We start from the raw sequence: 19,554 nt of genomic DNA, 5'->3' as shown, positions 1-19,554 counted from the left end.
GCACCCCCGGTGATGCTTCTTCTTCTTTTTTTTTTTTTTTTAAGATTTTATTTATTTATTTGACGGAGAGAGTATACAAGCAGAGAGAATGGCAGAGGGAGAGGGAGAAGCAGGCCTCTCGCTGAGCAGGGAGCCCGATGCAGGGCTCGATCCCAGGAACCTGGGATCATGACCTGAACCGAAGGCAGATGCTGAACCCACTGCGCCATCCAGGCGCCCCAGCCCCAGGTGATTCTTAGGCATAGGGGAGTTTGAGCATGATCTTGTGGCAGAGACGAACAGGGGGACCCAAACAGGTACAGCTAGGGAAGAGCTGTGCCGGGGGGTGTGTGCAGGCTTGTGACTACAAAGACCGGGGAAGAGGAGTGGACCCTGCTTGTTGGTTTCCTTCAGGATGGCAGCAAAGGCAGGCACTGCATCCCCAGTCTAACACCGTGTCCAGAGGAAGGAACGGGAGGCACAGGAAGGGATCTGTGGGAAGTCACCTCCCTTGTTGAGATCTTTGTTCAAACAATGCCTTCCCAGAGAGGCCTGCTATAGCCAGGTCTTCTAAAAGGACTCTCTTATCATTTTTCTTATTTTTTTAAATTTAAATTCAATTAATGAACATATAATGTATTATTGTTTTCAAAGGTAGCGTTCAGTCACTTGTCAGTCTTATGTAACACCCAGTGCTCTTTATATCACGTGTCTTCCTGAATATCTGTCACTCAGTGACCCCATCTGGTCGTTCTTCTTACTCCGACTTTTCCTCAGAGCACATATCCTCTTCTGACATTGGAATTTGTGTGTCTGTCTAATCTACTAGTGTAGAAGTTGTGCGGGACTGAGGAGCGCCTGCATGGCTCAGTCGGTTAAGCCTCCGACTCTTGATTTTGGCTTGGGACATGATCTTAGGGTCATGAGATCGAGCCCCATAGCCGGCTCCCAGGGCGTAGAGCCTACTGAAGATTGTTTCTCTCCCTCTTCCTCTCCCCTTCCCACCCCCCAAAGAAGCTGTGAGAGACTTCACAGCTGTATCTGCAGTGCCTAGAAAAGTAGTTGGCTCATAGTAAGTGCTCAGTAAACACATAAAGGTGCTTCTAGGTGGGCAGATGGATCCACACTGGCCCCGTCTCTCAGCTGCTCAAATTACATTGCTCTCAAAGACTGCAAGAATCTCAACGATTCCTGTGGCCTTTCTTGTCCCTTCTTGGCAGCCGGGAACATTGGAAGGAGCCACAAGAAGCCCTGACCTCGTTCCCCAGCTCTCCTTCAGACAGAGGCATTTGCATAGTACATCTCTCCCCTACTGGGCCGCACAGAGACACTCTTTCTGGTGTCTGGGTCCTGGGGAGCCTCAGAGCCATTAGTTAAATGTGCGGCTTCCTGGAATATCAAGAAGCTATTTACAGAATGGAAGAGGGAACTTTGAGAGGTGAGTGTGGTCTGATAGAGGAAGGCCAACGGCAATTTCAGGGAGAGGACGTCAGGAGTCCAGAGCCTGGCAGAATCCTCTGGAGCTCTTGCCGCCGGGAGGATAGGCGTGCAGCGGGCTGTCCTGTGCTGCAGCCCAGTTTTTCTGAGAGCTTTTTCACAAAATGTTCTGCATCACAGGTTAATGTATAAGACACGAGTTGTAAGTGGAAAGTTGGCAGAGTCCTTTGGAAATTGGCTAAAGGGCAGGAAATAAAGGGTAGCAATAAAAACCTAAAAGGATGTTAATTGGGGAATGCCTCAGGGAACAGGGTTGAGACCAGCTTTTTATTATTTACATTAAAAATACTTGAGAATGGGTTTTGAAAGGATTTTCATGTTGGCTAATGAAACTGCATTAGAGAGCTGTGTGTGGAAATATGAACAGTGGAATTAGGGAAGGATTCAATTTATTGATGGTATTGAAAAGAGCATTTTCTAACATGTTTCTGTGCACCAGTCCACACCCATTCTGCTGCCTAGACTTCCATTTGAGTAGTGGGCAGGATGATTTAAGATTATACAACTTGAATCTCTACATATTTTTGACCAGCAGGAAAGCACCTGAAGGGATTCTGGCATCCTAAACCCAGGGTAGTCCTGAAATTAAATGGATGTTATCTTCAGACCTAGAAATCCTTCTTTTAGAAGGAGCTAGAGGACTGATAGAATATCCTACTTAGCTACAGGCATGAGACTGGAACTGGGATGGCTGACATCAGCACCCTACCTCCCATAACCTTTTTTATTCTGCGGAGTTTAGATTATCACAGAAATGGATTGTAGATATACCCCAGTAGGAAGCTAGCAGAATCATCCCATCCTGGAAATAACAACACAGTGAGCCAGGACTGGGGAGCCCAGAGCCAACATTTGCTGTTCTCTCTAAAGTCTGCCTCAGAGGACAGGCTGGAGGCATCACAGAGGCCAACCAAGCCCCGGATTCCCTTGCTTGCAAGCCTGGGCCAGTAGGAATCCCCTTCAGCCTCACTACTCAGAGTGTGGTCCTCGGACCCAGGGCATCGGCATCATGCGGGAATAAGCTAGAAATGCAGCCTTTCTAGCCATACCCAGAGCTGAATTTGAGTCCACGTTTTAGCAGGATCCCCACCAGACTCCTAGGCACGTTAGCATTTGAGAAGCACTGCTGTAACATTTGTGACACCCAGGAATCACAAGAAAATACACCAAAGGGCATTTGGTGGGTTCCATGGAGTGAAAACTGGACCACATGAGTTCAGTGGCCCAAAGATAGAATTCTGGCATTCGGGATTTTCCAGTCTGCTGTAAACTAAAGATTCCCCTTGTTGTTTTCTTCAATTTGGCTTTGTAAGGCACAGTGCCTTCTCTAGGAGGTAAACTTACCCTTGAAGTGGACATCCCTTTTGAGGCAATGTTAAAAGCCAGTCCAGGATACCCCTGAGTTCTCTTCCCCTGAGTGTGGGCCACTAGCTAATTGTTATCACCTAGTTAGCAGGCCACAGAGGCATGGTACCTGGAGGCTGCTTTTCATCTGAGCTCATTTTCCAAGGGCTCTGTGGGTAGGTGTGTAGTATTTTGTTGTTTTCTGCTGCTGGGTGTAGGCTGTTAGTCCATAGGACCGCCCTATGTCGGGGTGTCACAGGCTTGAGCAAACCTTTCTAAACTGTAGGAGGCTTGGCTTTCAAAGATGTGGGTTTGAGCAGTCTGTAAGCCTCTTAGAATTGAATTCTCTGTAGGTTTGCGATGACCTAACACTGACTATGTGTTACGGGGCACACGGTTGCTTAAACTCCAACCTCCTCCTTCTCCCTGCCCCTCCTCTGGCCTACAGCTTTCTCTCAGACTTGCTTTTAGAAGATAGGAGAGAAAAATGGAGGGGTTGAAGGAACTAGAAGATTGATGACACTGACCTGCGTTTGTCCTTAGCTCATGGGGTGGTGTACACAGGGCTGGTTCTGCCAAATTAGGAGGGAATAGCATTGAAACCCCAAGCTCTTTTGCTGCCAGAGTTGGGTGAAAATAGTTGTGACCTAACCCAAATACTGGTTCGTTTTTATTCTTTCTAGTTTTGTCAAGGTTATACCGTTCTCCTCAAAGAATGGATGGATATTGAAATATCCAGGTCATTCCAGGTACTAGGGATGAGGAAAGATGTCATGTTTGCCAAGATACAGTTTGGAGACTCAAACTTAGCATGCGTCCTTTCTAACTGAGGCTAGACTGAGGCCCCTCAAATCTGAGTATAGTTCTGAGCCCCGTCCTTACATGAAAGGAGTCCTGCCCCCAGGACCTCAAACAAGTCAACCAAAAAGTGATTCCTATGAGCCCATTAAACAAGTGAGTCTCCTCAGTCCTAGACAAATACACACAGAGGAACTACTGAAGATCCAAGGCTGGCCTTCTCTCCCCCTCAAACAGAGCCCAGAAGCAGGGAACTCTGCTATCCGTCTTTATACTTAGAATACCTGGCCCAGAGCGGGCCCTTAGTTAAGTATTTGTGGAATGGATGTGCAAAGGAAGGAAGGGGGCAAGCCTGCGAGTGCTCTTCTGGCTAGCACAGTATTTATCATAGGTATTGTTCTAGCTATGTCTCTGGCATTGCATTTCTAATCCATTCTTCCTTGTCAACGATGAAGCCCATCTGGTGAGCCCCATATGTCTATACAGCAAGTCTTCGAAGGAAGCTACCCCTGGCCCCAGAGCTGGCTGCACAACCAAGCGCCTTAGAGTGTGTCCCTAAAAACCCCTAGGCTAGAGGGGAAATGAGAAAGGAATTCAGAAGCTCATTTGTTGTGTGAAATAATGTGCTCCCTACCTCTGAAGTAGGAATGTTCCCATTCTTTTCAGGTAAGAGTCTACGATCTCTCCAGATATGAGCATGGAGCAGATGATGTGCTGATCTTGGCCACTGATGGACTCTGGGATGTTTTATCAAATGAAGAAGTGGCAGAAGCCATCACTCAGTTTCTTCCTAACTGTGACCCAGATGACCCTCACAGGTTTGTGCATTTCGATGATGGTAGGGTTGATCCTCGAGCCAGTTCTCACCGTGGGACTGAAATAATAATGCTGGGAGCGGATATGGATGGATTAGGAACTGCAAAAGATACAACGTTTCTTACCAGACGTACTTTGACAGTCAAATAAAAATTCTCCTTAAGTCGAACCTAGATGCAAGCGGTAGAGAATGTGACTTGTAAGATACTTCAGCAGCCTGTTTCTCACATTCTTTCTTCATAATTTCAAAGTGAGAACAATCCAATTTGTGATCCTTTTGAGGAGAGTAATACCAAATGCTGCCGGCATTGATTTTTATCCATTGGGAAATGATTTCTTTTGAGAAACGTAGGGAAAGGAGAGAAAAATTAGAGGAGGTTTTCATTTATAGCATAATGGCAGTGTAAGTATCCCACACAACTCTAGGTGAGTCTCAGAAATAAACAAAAGTCCCCTCGGGAGAAAGGAAGCGTTCACTTAGAACACAAGGAAACAAGTCACCATGAGTAAAAGCCAGTAATAGCAGCAGACAGTGGAGTGTAACCTAGAAGTACTTCATTCTTGAATTTGTCAGCCAAAAATGGAAATATTTTAACTTTTCAGAAATTTTTTTTTTTTTTTTCCAGAAATGTTTTTAAAAGTGTTGAAAATAGAGGGCACCTGGGTGGTTCATTCATTAAGCGTCTGCCTTCAGTTCAGGTCATGATCCCAGGGTCCTGGGATTGAGCCCCACATCAGGCTCCCTGCTCTGCGGGAACCCTGTTTCTCCCTCCCCCCTGCTTGTGTTCCCTCTTCCTCTCTCTGTCAAATAAATAAAATCTTTTTTAAAAAAAAAAAAGTGTTAAAAATGGGAACAAGGACAAGAGACTATAAATTGACTACACAGATTTTAAAAATAAGGAAATGGAATTTCAGGAGATGACAGATATAAAAGTGAGAATTAAAAATTCAGTGCATTAAACAGATTAGGGATAGCTGAAGAAAACACTGGTGAGCTAGAAAATTGAATAGTCCAGAATGTGGCTCAGAGAGACAAAGAGGAGGGAAAATATAAAAATGAGATTATGAGTCTAGGGGAATGACCTAAGATGCTCTCAATTCCAAAAAGGAAATACTGTAGATGAGAAGAAAAAAAAAGTTCCATAATTGTTGAATGATAATAGTAAACTGAAGATCCAGAAAGCCCAAAAGATCTCAAGCAAAAAAAATGGAAATTATTAGTACTTCATAATGAAACTGAAGAACTTTAAACAAACAAAATAATGAAAGTAGCCACAAAGAAAGGCAAAACAGATCTTTATAAATAACTAGACCAAAAGCTGACTTTTCAGAAACAATAGGATCCAAAAGACAGTGGAGTTATATCTCCAGTTGTCTAAGAATATTTTATTAACATGAAAGGTTTTTTTTAACATATATTGAAGAATTTTTCATGTGTTATAAAAATATCATTAAAGAGGATAAATTAAAGACATCTTTAGGCAAAACACAACCTGAGGAATTTTAAAACCAACCAAACTGCTCTGAAGAAAATTCTAAAGGATGCACTCAGATAAAAAAAAAAAAAGGAAATGGTCCCAGATGGAAGATCTGAGAAGTAAAATGGCTTATTAAGGTAGAAGCTTAGTAAATTTGTAGATATATTGGCTATACAAAACAGAAACAATGTCTAATGTGTGGTACTAAAAATGGTAGAATTAAAATACTAAATAAAAACAATAAATTGGCAAGGGGGATTGGCAAATCAGTTACAGTGTGCTGTGATTCTGTTGGAAAAGAGGTTCTCTTAAAAGAGTTTAACTTTAGGGGCACCTGGGTGGCTCAGTGGGTTGGGGCCTCTGCCTTTGGCCCAGGTTCCTGGGATCGAGCCCCACTTCAGGCTCTCTGCTCAGCAGGGAGCCTTCTTCTCCCCCACCCTGCCCCGGCCTGCCTCTCTACCTACTTGTGATCTCTGTCAAATAAATAAATAAAATCTTTAAAAAAAAAAAAAAAAGGAGTTTAACTTTAGACTCTAAATGTGTTTAAGTAGCTAAGAAACTATAGAAAACAAACAAAATGTATAACTTTCAACTAAGCAAGGGAGGTAAAACCTACATGGAATCAGAAACCAAACTTCTACATAATTTATAAATCAAAAAATTTGAAATTACTTGGGTTTGGGGATACTTGGGTGGTACAGTCAGTTGAGTGTCCAACACTTGGTTGGCTCAGGTTGTGATCTCAGGGTCATGCGATGGGGCCCCATGTCAGGCTCTGCACTCAGCACAGAGTCTGCTTGAGTTTCTCTCTCTCTCTCTCATGCACATGCTTGTTCTCACACGCGCTCGCTCTCTCTCTCAAATAAATAAATATTAAAAAAATAAAAGATTACTTGAGTTTGAATAATGGGAAGATACTACATATCAAAACTTAAAAGGCTGAACTTCGAGCCTTTTATTTTTTAATTTTTGGTGTAACTGAATGAGCTACGCATAGATAAAGACTCCACTCATGAGAGGGGGAAGCCGGCTCCCTGCTGAGCAGAGAGCCCGATGCGGGGCTCGATCCCAGGATCCAGAGATCATGACGTGGGCTGAAGGCAGAGGCTTAACCCACTGAGCCACACAGGTGCCCCCCTAATTTTAAATATTAGGTCTGCTGCCCTTATTTTTTATAATAGCATCTAAATTTAAGAAGTGAAATAGCAGAATAAACACAGAAGTAATCGAAAAAAATATAGATAATAAAATAGAGAACAAATATTCAATAAAAATAAATGATAAATGAATTTAGTTAAGTTGCAAAATACAAAATCAGTATCCTGGAATCTGTTGAGTTTCTCTACACTGATAACAAACTAGCAGAAAGAGAATGTAAGAAAACAGCCCCATTTACAGTTGCATCAAAAAGAATAAAATACCTAGGAATAAATTTAACCAAGGAGGTAAAGACCTATACTCTGAAAACTGTAAGACATGGATGAAAGAAATGGAAAAAGACAAAAAGAAATGGAAAAACATTCCATGCTCATGGATTAGAAGAACAAATATTATTAAAATGTCTGTACTACTCAAAGCAATCTACAGATTCAGTGCAATCTCTATCAAAATAGCAAAAGTATTTTTCACAGAACTAGAACATATAATCCTAAAATTTGTATGGAACCACAGAAAAATTGCCAAAGCAATGTTGAGAAGAAAGAACAAAGCTGGAGATATCACAATCCCAAATTTCAAGATATACTATGAAGCTGTAGTCATTAAAACAGTATGGTACTGACACAAAAATAGATACATAAGGAACAGAATAGAGAGTCCAGAAATAAGGCCACATTTTAATACTCAATATACAGAGGCAAGAATATACGGTGGGGAAAGACTGTCTTTTCAACATATGGTATTGGGAAAACTGGACAGCTACATGTGAAAGAATGAAACTGGGCCACTTTCCTATACCATATTTATACTTATTTATATCTTATAAATTCAAAATAGATTAAAGACCTAAAACCATAAAACTCCTAAAAGAAAACATAGCCATAAACTCTTGGCCTTAGCAATGTTTTTCTGGGTGTGTTTCCCCAGGCAAGGGAAACAAAAGCAAAAATAAACAACTGGGACAACATCAAACTAAAAAGCTGTTGCACTGCAAAGGAAACCATCAACAAAACAAGAAGGCAACCTATTGAGTGGGAGAAGATTTTTACAGTCGTCGATATATCTAATAAAGGGTTAATACCCAAAATATATAAAGAACTCCCACTCAGCACTCCAGGGGAATAAAAAAACAAAAAATGGGCAAAGGACCTGACTAGACATTTTTTTCCAAAGAAGACTTACGGATGGCCAAAAGACACATGAAAAGATGCTCAAAATCACTAATCATCAGGGATATGTGAGTCAAAACCAGCATGAGATAGCACCTAACAACAGAATTATTTATTATTTGTCATTATTTATCAAAAAGATAAATAACAAGTTTGGCAAGGAGGTGGAGAATAGGAAATCCGCCTGTACTAATGGTAGGAATGTGAATCGGTACAACCACTATGGAAAACAGTATTCACGGATCCTCAAAAAATTAAAAACAAACACCGTATGATTGGTTTTACTTGCAGTAGCCAAGATATGGGAGCAGCCTCAGTGTCCACTGATGAATGGACAAAGAACATGTGGTGTATATACACAATGGGATACTACTCGGCCATAAAAAAGGGGGGCATCTTGCCATTCTTAACAGCATACCTGGAGGGTATTACGCTAAGTGAACTAAATCCAAGAAAGACAGATACCATATGATTTCACTTTAATGTGGAATCTAAAAAAACAAAACAAAGGAACAGTCAAACAAACAGACTCATAAATACAGGCAACAAACTGATGGTTGCCTGAGGGGATAGGAGCTGGGAGATTGGAGGAACAGGTGGAGAGGATTGAGAGCTGCAAACTTCCAGACAGAAAATAAATCATGAGGATGAAAAGTACAATACAGGCAGTGTAGTGAGTAATATCATAGTAACTTTGTATGGTGACAGAAGGTAACCACACTTATGGTAAGCATTTCATAATACATAATTGTCAAATCACTATGTTTGTATCTAAAACTAATATAATACTGCATGTTAACTATACTTCAATTAAAAATTTTAAAAAAATGGGACACCTGGGTGGCTCAGTTGGTTAGGCATCTGCCTTCGGCTCAGGTCATGATCCCAGGGTCCTGGGATCGAGTCCCACATCGGGCTCCTTGCTCGGCAGGGAGCCTGCTTCTCTCGCTGCCTCTGCCTGCCTCTCTGCCTGCTTGTGTGTACTCTCTCTCTCTCTGTGGCAAATAAAAAAAAATAATAATAAAAAATAAAAAAAAATTTTTTTAATGATAAAGCCAAAGTTTGTTGTTTAAAGCAACTAACACATTAGGAAAATGCAAATCAGCACCACAGTGAGATACCACCTCACCCATCAGGATAGCTATTTAACAAAAAGAACAAAAAAAAATTAAAAAAAAAAAACAAACAAAATTACAAGTGTTGGTGAGAATGTGGAGAAATGGGAACCCTTGTGCATTACTGTTAAGAATGTAAAATGGAAAACAGTATAATGGTTCTGCAAAAAGTTAAACATAGTAATCATATGATTTAACAATCTGCTTCTGGGTATATACCCCCAAAGAAGTGAAAACAGGGACTCAAACAGGTATTTGTACACCCATGTCCATAGCAGTGTTATTTATGATTGCTAATATGTGGAAGGAAGTCATATGTCCACCAGTGAATGAATGGGTAAGGGAAATATGGTGTATAATACAATGGAATGGAATATTAATCAGTCTTATAAAAGAATGAAATTCTCACAGATGCTACAAAATGGGTGGTGGGTATTGACATTATACCAAGTGAAATACCCAGTCACAAAACAAATACTGTATATGATTCAATTTATATGAGATACTTAGAGTAGTCAGATTCGTAGATTCACAAAGTGAATGTGAGGATATTGTGAAGATACGTGAATTCTTTCATAGGTACATTGTAAAGATATTAATTCACTCTTACTGATCTTTAGAGGCAGTACAGTTATAACCAGAATTCCAGTGAGGTTTTCATACAACTTCATAACCTTATTCTAAGATGTATGTGGAAGAACAAAATGCCACGAACATTTGTGGCATTTCTGTATGGGTCTTACCCTTCTAGACAGTAAGACAAAATCAGAACAATTAAAACAGCATAGAAAAAATTAAAAATTGAATCCTTTCCTCACACCATAGACTAAAATCAAGTCCATGCAAATTTAGACTTAAATGTGAAAGGCAAAATAAATACAACTTATAGAAAATACTTTGGGAGAGACTGTGTTTATGATCTTAGAGAAGGATTTCTTTTTTTTTTTTTTTCCTAAGATTTTATTTATTTGACAGACAGAGATCACAAGTAGGCAGAGAGGCAGGCAGATAGATAGAGGAAGCAGGCTCCCTGCTGAGCAGAGAGCCCGATGCAGGGCTCGATCCCAGGACGCTGGGATCATGACCTGAGCCAAAGGCAGAGGCTTTAACCCACTGAGCCATCCAGACACCCCTAGAGAAGGATTTCTTAAAGAAGACCCAGAAAGCACAGACAATAAAAGATTGATAACCTTAACTGCATTAAAACTAGCAACTTTCATTCTTGAAAAAACAACATAAAGAGAGTAAAATGACAAGCACGAGCTGGGAAAAGATTTTTGCAACTTGTATCAGTGAAGAGGGATTCATAGCCATAAAATACAGTGAACTCTCACAGGTCGATAAAGGAAACACAAACAACCCAGTAGAAAAATGAGCAAAAACCAAACATTCGTGACACAGAAGAACATTAATAGCCAGTAAATGTATTTTAAAAACTCAACTGCTATAAGCAGAGAGGCACAAATTAAGAAAACGAAGTAGCACAGATGGCTTTGTGAATCTGTAGAAGTTGGGCCTTTGCATATCCTGTGACTCCAAAATTCTCCCCTTTCTTGCACTCTCTCTCAATAAATAAGTAAAGTCTTTAAAAAAATGCACTTATTATGATTCTATTTACATGAAGTAGAAAACTAATAATATATCATTTAGGTATATAGATACTAAAACTGTAACAAAAAGCATGACACTTAACCCAAAATTGAGGATAATAGTTATGTTGGTAGAAGGGGTGACAGGGAAGGGAAGGGTATGTATGTGCTTGAGAAAAGGCCACAGTGAGCTTCTAAGGTACTTACTGGTGCTTATTCCTTTAGCTAGATGGCAGGTGCATGATTATGCATGCTGCTTTGAAACTACATATTTGTTGTTTGCATTTGTTCCTGTGTAAACTATGAGAGGCAGCATAGTCCCGGTGCTTACTGGCATGGAACTGAGTCAGACTGCCTGAGTTCAAATCCTGGTTCTGCCCCTTTCTAGACTTGTGTTTCTTAACCTCTCAGTGCCTCAGCTTCCTCCTCTGTGACATGGGGGTTCTGACAGTACTGACTTCATACATCTCCGTAAAGTGAAGTGCCTACTAATCACTAAGCAATGGGTATTCATTGTTGTTATTCTGTGTTTGATGCTGTTTTTCTGTTTTTTCTATGTTTCATATATTTCCCAACGAAAAATATTCCTTTAGGAAAAAAGTGAAGTGAGGCTGTCTCTTGACTTGTTTGGTATCCAATTGTTTTGATTCTCTCTCTTTTTTAAGACTTTATTTATTTATTTGACAGAGACACAGCGAAAGGGGGGACACAAGCCAGGGGAGTGGGAGAGGGAGAAGCAGGCTTCCCACTGCCAAGCAGAGAGTCCGACGCGGGGCTCGATCCCAGGACCCTGGGATCATGACCTGGGCCAAAGGCAGAGGCTTAACGACTGAGCCACCGAGGCGCCCCTGGATTCTTTTATTTGAACTTAAATTAATTTTTCTCCTGTTGAGCGTTTAGTTTTAATCTGTGTTTTATATCCTCCTTGTTAGCAACATTCTGGCTGGTTTTCTCTACTGTGATTATTTTTATAAAGCTTTGCAAAGCCAGCTGACAGGTACGAGTGCGAAGGCACCAGACACTTTTTTTTTTTTTAATCTCTCCAGGCTGGCTTGGTTTTGCTTACCAGCCCATCTCTCTCCATGGCAACAAATCTGTCCTCCAGGGAGTGGTATAACCTACGGACAGTGTTGTCGCTGGGCAGATGCACACCCGGTGAAAGCAGGCTCCAGGGTTCCACAGAACTGCTGCCTTCAGAGGCCGGCCTTAGAGGGATTTCTGCGGAACAAACAGGGCAGTAAAGAAAAAGATTTTGTGTCTGCCTTTCAGGGAAGATGGCAAACCAAAGCCTAAGAAAGACTTCTGTATCTAGTAGATGAATGAGTGAAAGGGCAAGTTGTAAGATAAGCACCATTTTATTGGTAAGAAGGAGAATACTGGGCTGGAGATCAGAAAAAATTCTGGTTGGCTCTTGAGACCTTAAGCAAGGAAGACTTGATAGGCAGAGGTTTCTCCTTTGCCACATAACCCCCATTCAGATTCATTCATTTGGGAACTACTACTCAGGACATGTTTTATGAGCCATGGTCTGCTGGGTATTGGGGAAGAAACCTGGGAAGCAAACAGACCTGGCTCCTGCCCTCTGGGAGTTTAAAGTCTAGAGGGGGTTATGGACACTTAAGGAAGTTACAGTAGAAGTGATTAAAGGCAGCCAGAGTAAGGGATAGCCAAGAAAGCGTCCCACAGGAAGGGGTGTCTAACCTTAGACCTGGAGAGCAAATGAAGAGGAGGGAGAGCGGGGCAGTGGAAGGGCAAGGTGTGGCTGGGGAGGGAGGGCAGGGTGCAGTCGAGGAAGGGGGTGGTTCCCGAGGTGGTGTCTGGGGAACACCAGTCAAGGGTGGCTGTCTGGGCTGAGCATACGGTGCTGTCCACACACGAGGTGAGAGGCAAATGGGCCATGTGTGGCCGACCCTAGGAACTCACAAGATTGATTTTTTTTTTTTAAGAATTTATTTATTTGGCAGAGATCGAGCAAGAGATCACAAACAGAGAAAGGGGCAGAGGAGGAGGGAGAAGCAGACTCCCCGCTGAGCAGGGAGCCCAATGTGGGGCTCAATCCCTAGGACCCTGGGATCATGATCTGAGCCGAAGGCAGGCGCTTAACTGACTGAGCTACCCAGGTGCCCCAGGAACTCACCAGACTAATGAATGTGGAAATTAGTTTAGGAAAGGAAGTCTGTAATAATGACAGGAGTGTATGTAATTCTGTTCATTCCATAATCCGTAATCAGCAAATCGCCTGTGCAATCTGATGGTGAAAGCACGAAATGTGGGTTCTCTACCCCATTTGCTCCTTTGTTATTAAACTATCCTAGGAAATCAGAAAAACTGAATTTATTTCATACTTATGGCTTAGAAGTGATATAAACTTTTCTCTTTCACAGGTAACATATTTGTGCATATTCTGTGTGTGATTTGGGAGCTGAGCCCCATACTTGTGCCCTGGAGGAGTGTGTCTCTTTGTGTGGCCCATGGAGAGCTCGGTCCCGTGGTTGTTCCAACTGGGAGCTGTTCTGATCGTCCTGTGCTATTGAAATACGAGGGAAAGTCATCCTAATGAATTTTAGTCAAAGTTGTAATGTCCGTGAGGCGGAAGGACACACTTTATAACCACAGAGGCTCTGTGGGCTCTTCCTTGGCCAGAAGGTTCACTTCTCCCCACATGTAGCCCAGGACCAAAGGTTTACCTATTTAATCATGTTGGAAGGTGGGCCTGGCTGGTTGGCTGGCTGGCTTGCTTGCTTTTCTTTCTCTTACTCCCTTTCTTCCTTCCTCTTTCTTTCTTTCCTCGTTTCCTTTCTTTCCTTCCTCCTTTCTTTTTCTTTTTCTTCTTTTCTTTTGCTTGGAGTATGCCCTGAAGTAGAGCAGAGCTGGTACTTCTGTGTGTCCGTAGTGGGGTTACGCATGGAACCGTTCACAGGAAGTATACCAAGCTAACACTTGAGTTGGGTGGTTGGAACTCATGATGTTGGGCTACACAACTTGTAGTTCCCTGTAATACCAGGAAGATTCTCTACTGAGGCCTAAACATCCTGCACAATTTGGAAAGGCTTCTGGGGAAAGGGCTGGAAAGGGTTTTCTGAGGTCAACAAGGGATTGACTTGTCCCCTCTTGTCAAATTTAGTGGTAGAAAATTCAGTGGTAGGTCTCCTATGACGAATATTCAAAATAGAGCCAAGTGTGTAAACATTCAAAGAGGATGCTTAATATTCTGTCAGAAAGTAATAAATTGTTGATATGACTCAGAGGGAAGGGCAGGGGCAAAGCTGGAGGGAACTAGGGCTGAAGAACAGTTCACCAAACATGAGAGCACAGTATGCCATCACTTTCCAAATGCCGTGGCAATTTTGCCCAAAAATTTTGCCCGAAACCTGTCTGTGGAAACCTCCTCTTTGTAACGTGGACCTACTGACCCTCGGTCCCCCTGCCATGACATGCAAGGAAGGGGCTTTTTATGAGCTATTAAATCTGTAGGTACCAATATACCATAAATTCCACAAAGCATTTCCCTAACAAGAGAAGTCGTCTTGGGGCGCCCAAGTGGCTCAGTCGGTTAAGCATCTGCCTTCGGCTCAGGTCATGATTCCAAGTCCTGGGATTGAGCCCCGAGCCCCAGTTGGGCTCCCTGCTCAGCGGGAGTCTGCTTCTCCCTCTCCCTCTGCTGCTCCCCGTTTGTGGAGAGAAGACACACGTACTTTCTCTCTGCCAAATAAATCTTCAAAAAAGAGAGAACCCTCATTGATGGTCACACTTCAGATGGTGTTCTTCACATCCATGCTCTCTGAGACTCAGATCTGTGTGCGTCGATGAGGAAGAGATTCCTCCGTGGGAAGTCAACTTGCAAAACCGCCATTGACACGGACAGCAGCCCACGTGGGCAGCTATTAATTGGTAGTTGGTATTTTCTTGATAATGTGAAATTTATTTTGGCAAAAGACGAAAGTTCTTTTTATGAAATCTTTCCGTGAATTAGCTGAACTAATTTCTACCAGCACCACATGGTTTTGAAAAACTATGCCTCAAATGCAAAAAGGAAGGGTTCCCCTGCCGCGCCCCCCCCCCAATATCAATTACATGTTTGAAGAACAAATTTGTAAGTGCTTGATCTGCTATTTGAAGACCAGATAAAATCTGCATTTTGGGGGTTTTTTTGCAGCGTTCAGCATATTTAGAACCATGGAAACTGGGAAGTCAGTCTGTGACCCTGCCCTTAACGGCCTCTGAACAGCACGCCACCAGGCCCCTCTAACCTTCCTCACAGCTGTTTCTGTGGCCGGTGGAGTGGAGCTGTGTGGCACTTAGTTGGAATATCAGGGCATTTTAAAGGGCCTTCCAGGGTAGATTGTGAAGGAAATGTTCTTTTGCTGCCTCTCACGTTGAAATTTTGCTATTTGGGAAACAAACGAAAATAAACACACGCCACATAAGGAACTGGGGTGGGGTGGGGGGGCTGGTGCCAGGCCCAGCGGGTGTTCTCGCCCTCTCCCGTGTCTCCTGTGGGCATGGGCAGCTCTCCCCGGTCTGTGGCCTTGTACCTGCTGGCACATTAACCCCTTGTACACACAATGGCCGTGTCACAGAGCTGTCATTATTCTAGTGTCTCAGGAACTCCCACCTGAGTGGAATCCCTGCACCCCAGGCCGGGGACGGAAGCTGTCACGAGTGGCTTCAGTGAGTTTAGAGGCAGACAAGGGACCGGTGTGGTTGAGCTCCCAGCAGTGAGCCTGAGAGATGCCTCCTCCTGGGATGAGTTGCCCGGGTCCAAATACAGTAAGAAAGCCCTCTCCAAGGCGCCCCTCAGCCCCGACCCACCTGGTCACCGTAGAGCCCTGCCCGCGTTCCGAAGCTTCAGAGAGCTTTTCTACCTCTTAAATTTCAGAGGCCTGCTCAGAATGCAAAGAAGATTCCTCCTCCTGTTCCCATCACACTCTATTACTGCTGGGCATCAGCAGATGGAGGCAGCCTTTTATATGCAAATATTTGGAACCCATTAATTCCCCAGTTCGTGCCACCTCCCTCCCTCTTGTGAGACCCTGATCTGTAGCATCTAAATGGCAGACAGCAGTTCCCACCCAACTGGAACTATTAAAGCCTTTAAGGCATGGTGATAGCCCGAGGCCTGAAATGGACGTAGCTTTGACACCAGTGCTGATTCAAATGCGGTCTCTGTGAGAAACACGCTAAGAGGTGGATGACTGAAGGCAAATCCCTTGGGGAAGAGAAAGACATTTTACGATTAATGAGGAAAATGATAGCTGACGTGTACTGACCTCCCACCAAGTGCCGAGACGGTGCTGGGTGCTCTGTGGAAGGATCTCGTTCGTTCTTTGCAGGAGCCTTTGAGGTCTGCCCTGTCATCATTCCAGATTTATAAGTAAGAAAAGAAGGGCTCCAAGAGGCTCTGGAATTTTTCCAGAGTGCCCAAGTGGGCCATGGTAAAACCACGACTGGACCCTAGGCAACCCACACCCACACCCTGAGCCCCTTTGTGTGCTCTGCTGAGGAGGTGAAAGAAGTAAGAACTGCCACAGAAACGGCGGGGACAACAGAGACAATTGAGGATTTATGGGTCTCCTTCCACTCTGTTAGTGCCGCTGTGAAAGAGCTTCTGGCCTTCCCATAGTCCTTCAGTCCTCTTCCTCTCTTTGTTTTCCTCCCTCCCCTGCTGTCCTTTCTCTGCTCCCTCCCGCTCGGAGCCCGAGGAAGCCTCTCAGCCAAGCCCTGTGCCTTGTGCCAAGTTAGCTCCCTCCCTGGCAGCCATTTCTTTCAGCAGAGCTTTGCTGATCAATATTGAAAGTTGCGGCCAGAGAAGAAAAATGTTCTCCAAATACAAAACTTGTCTCCCAGGGAGATTCTTTCTTAGAAGAGAGCGAGTCCTTCAAACTGCTCCAGCATTGCTCTCATGCGTTCTGACCAAGTGTTCTGAATAAAGCTTCCAGGAATGGCCTTTCCTTCATCTGCTCCACATCCAGCTTCCAGAATGGCCGGGCTCTTCCGCCGCATCACACCCTCAGCCCGTCTGCAATAGAATCCGCTTCCCTGTCACTGTCTTCAGCTGTGCCATATTCTTCTTTGCTCCTCTCCTGTGTATTTTTGTACTCACATTTCAAGTTTTAACTCTGCCTGTGGCACATGTCTGCCCTTGTGCTGAGTCTCAGTACCAAAATCTGTAGCGCTCTCCCGTTTTACTGCCACATTTAGCAATTTCTTTCATAGTCACCAAACCAGGCAGACTTTGTCAGGTAGAAATTAGAAGAAAACCAAATGGGAGTGGGGATACTGAGTTCTTTTTGTCCAGAGAAAAGTTGCTTCCTCTTGTACCAGTTTTGATATAAAGCAACCTTACAAATGGTTTCATGCCTGGGGCAAGTTGGCTCTTGAATATGGATGCCAGTTGGTTTTGAAATGACCACCAGCCTGGCTGAATACTGGAGTTGAGACATAAACCGTCTCCCAAGAACTGGTTTCTGGGGTTCTGTCGAGTTGATCATTTATGAGGAAAGCTCCTACAGGTGCCCTCGTTTTACCTGAATGTTGTTTCCGACCTCATTTCAGGACTGGATCTCCTATAGCCTGAAGGAAATGTCAGGGAATTGGTCTTAAAGAGTTCAGCTGTACTGTTAAGTCACTGAATACAGCATCTACTCAGTCCCCTTCCGTTATCCACACAGACTGCTTTTACAGAGGGGTTACCACACTCATCAGAGAAGTCTGGCAAAGAGAAATCACATGGAAGAATCTGAGCTCCTGGCAACAGTGTTGGAAGAAGTGATCCTAGGCATTACCCCTAAGCCTCCCACTCAGGTCAGGGCCGTCCTTCCCTGAGGCACATGGATACATGGATGACGGCAAGAATCTAATGAAACTGAAGTTCTTTGAGGAGGGGATATGGTTGGATAGACTCACCACACAGGAAGTGGGAAGTTAAACCTCACACCACTCCTGTGTTATGAGAATCCTGAACCAAGAAATTACATGTTCTACAGTTGGAAAAACCCATAGTGTTTCCTAGTTAAAGCAAATTTAAAAATCTCTCTGTAACCTAGGGCACAGAGTAAGCAATCCTACCAAAGAGAAACATCTCCAAACCCACTGTGAGAAAGAATAACTAGACACAATGGAGCCTTCTCTCTACCTCTCCAAAGAAAACCCAGTAGAACAGGTTGAAACTTTAAACATGTACAGATAGAACCACAAGGCATGAAGAGCTGAATTTGGAAAACAATCAAATGGGATTTCACAATGGGGAAAAGTATATCACTAAAATAAAGTTACCATAGTTCACCCTTGAATAACATGAGCTTCAACTGCACTAGTCCACTTATACATGGATTTTTTTGGACACAGTACTTTAACTGTGTTTTAGTAATGTTTTCTATAGCTTACTTTATTGTAAGAATATAGTATGTGTAATAAGTATAACATACCAAATATGTATTAACTGACTGTTTATGTCATCAGTAAAGTGTCTGAGCAACAATAGGCTATTAGTAGTTAAGTTTTTGGAGACACAGAAGTTATATTTGGATTTTTGACTGTGATTAGTGATTGGTGTCCCTTAACCTCCATGTTGTTGAAGAGTTAACTGTACTGAATGGATTGAAGAGTAAACTGCTAAGACAGGAATTAGTGAATTTATAGAAATCAAAAGAGAAAAAAGAAGACACAAAAGAAGTGGAAATCTGGAAGGCAAAATGGGGAACATCTAATAGGAGAAAATATTAAAAAAAAAATAGAGTGCAAGCAATATTCAAAAAGTTCACAGTTGAAAAACTTTCTATAACCAAAGAAATATCCTCTTCTTTGAAGGAGTAAAACAGATTTTCAACCATGATAGATAAAAAGGAATCCTCATTGTTATGTCTTGCTGTAACTTCATACAATCGATAACAACAGTAAAAACTTTAAAAGTTACCAATCAGAAGATCTTTCTTTCTTTCTTTCTTTTTTTTTTTTTTTTTACTTGACAGAGAGAGACAGCAAGAAAGGGAACACAAGCAGGGAGAGTGGGAGAGGGAGAAGCAGGCTTATCACTGAGCAGGGAGCCCGACATGGGGCTCCATCCCAGGACCCTGGGATCATGACCTGAGTTGAAGGCAGACGCTTAACGACTAAGGCACCCAGGCACCCCAAGATATTTCCTTATAAAGAAATGTCTTCTCAGTAAGAGAAGTCACAATAAATTAAATATTATCTCTAAAATGCTGAGGGAAAATAATGGTCAACCCAGAATTCTATACCCAATAAAGCTATCATGCAAGATTAAAAACAAAAACTAAAGATTTTTGTGGTCCAAAGACTGGGGTGAGTTTAATCCTTCTCAGACCATTGTTGAAAGAATTTCTAAAAATGGATTCCAACAGAAAAAAAATCAAATCCAGAAGGAAGGAATGGAGTTCAAAAAGCACAGAAGTTAGTATGTTAATTTATTTACACAGTTATGGATTGTAAGTGATAATAATGACTAATAGAGGCTTAAAAAAGATGAAATTCAACTACCTGGCAGTAACATGGATGATGATAGAAGGCATTCTAAGATCCCTTTATTTTCTGAAGGAGGACATAATACTGATTAACCTATGTATTAAAAACTTAAGCATAAGTGCTAAAA

General features: G+C 42.6%; 1 protein-coding gene across 1 annotated transcript in view; it reads left to right on the top strand.

The window, feature by feature from the left end:
• The window catches only part of PPM1H (protein phosphatase, Mg2+/Mn2+ dependent 1H), a 259,333-nt gene that overhangs the window by 235,302 nt on the left and 4,477 nt on the right, over positions 1–19,554 (top strand). The window contains exon 9 of the mRNA XM_080811226.1: positions 4,285–4,436. Coding sequence (XP_080667352.1) covers positions 4,285–4,436 — 152 coding nt within the window. The remainder of the gene's footprint in view (positions 1–4,284; positions 4,437–19,554) is intronic.

This window comes from Martes martes (genome assembly GCF_963455335.1).
Source record: "Martes martes genome assembly, chromosome: 8".
NCBI lineage: Eukaryota > Metazoa > Chordata > Mammalia > Carnivora > Mustelidae > Martes > Martes martes.
Note: the sequence above shows the minus strand (reverse complement) of the source record. Positions and strands in the feature narration are given on the sequence as shown.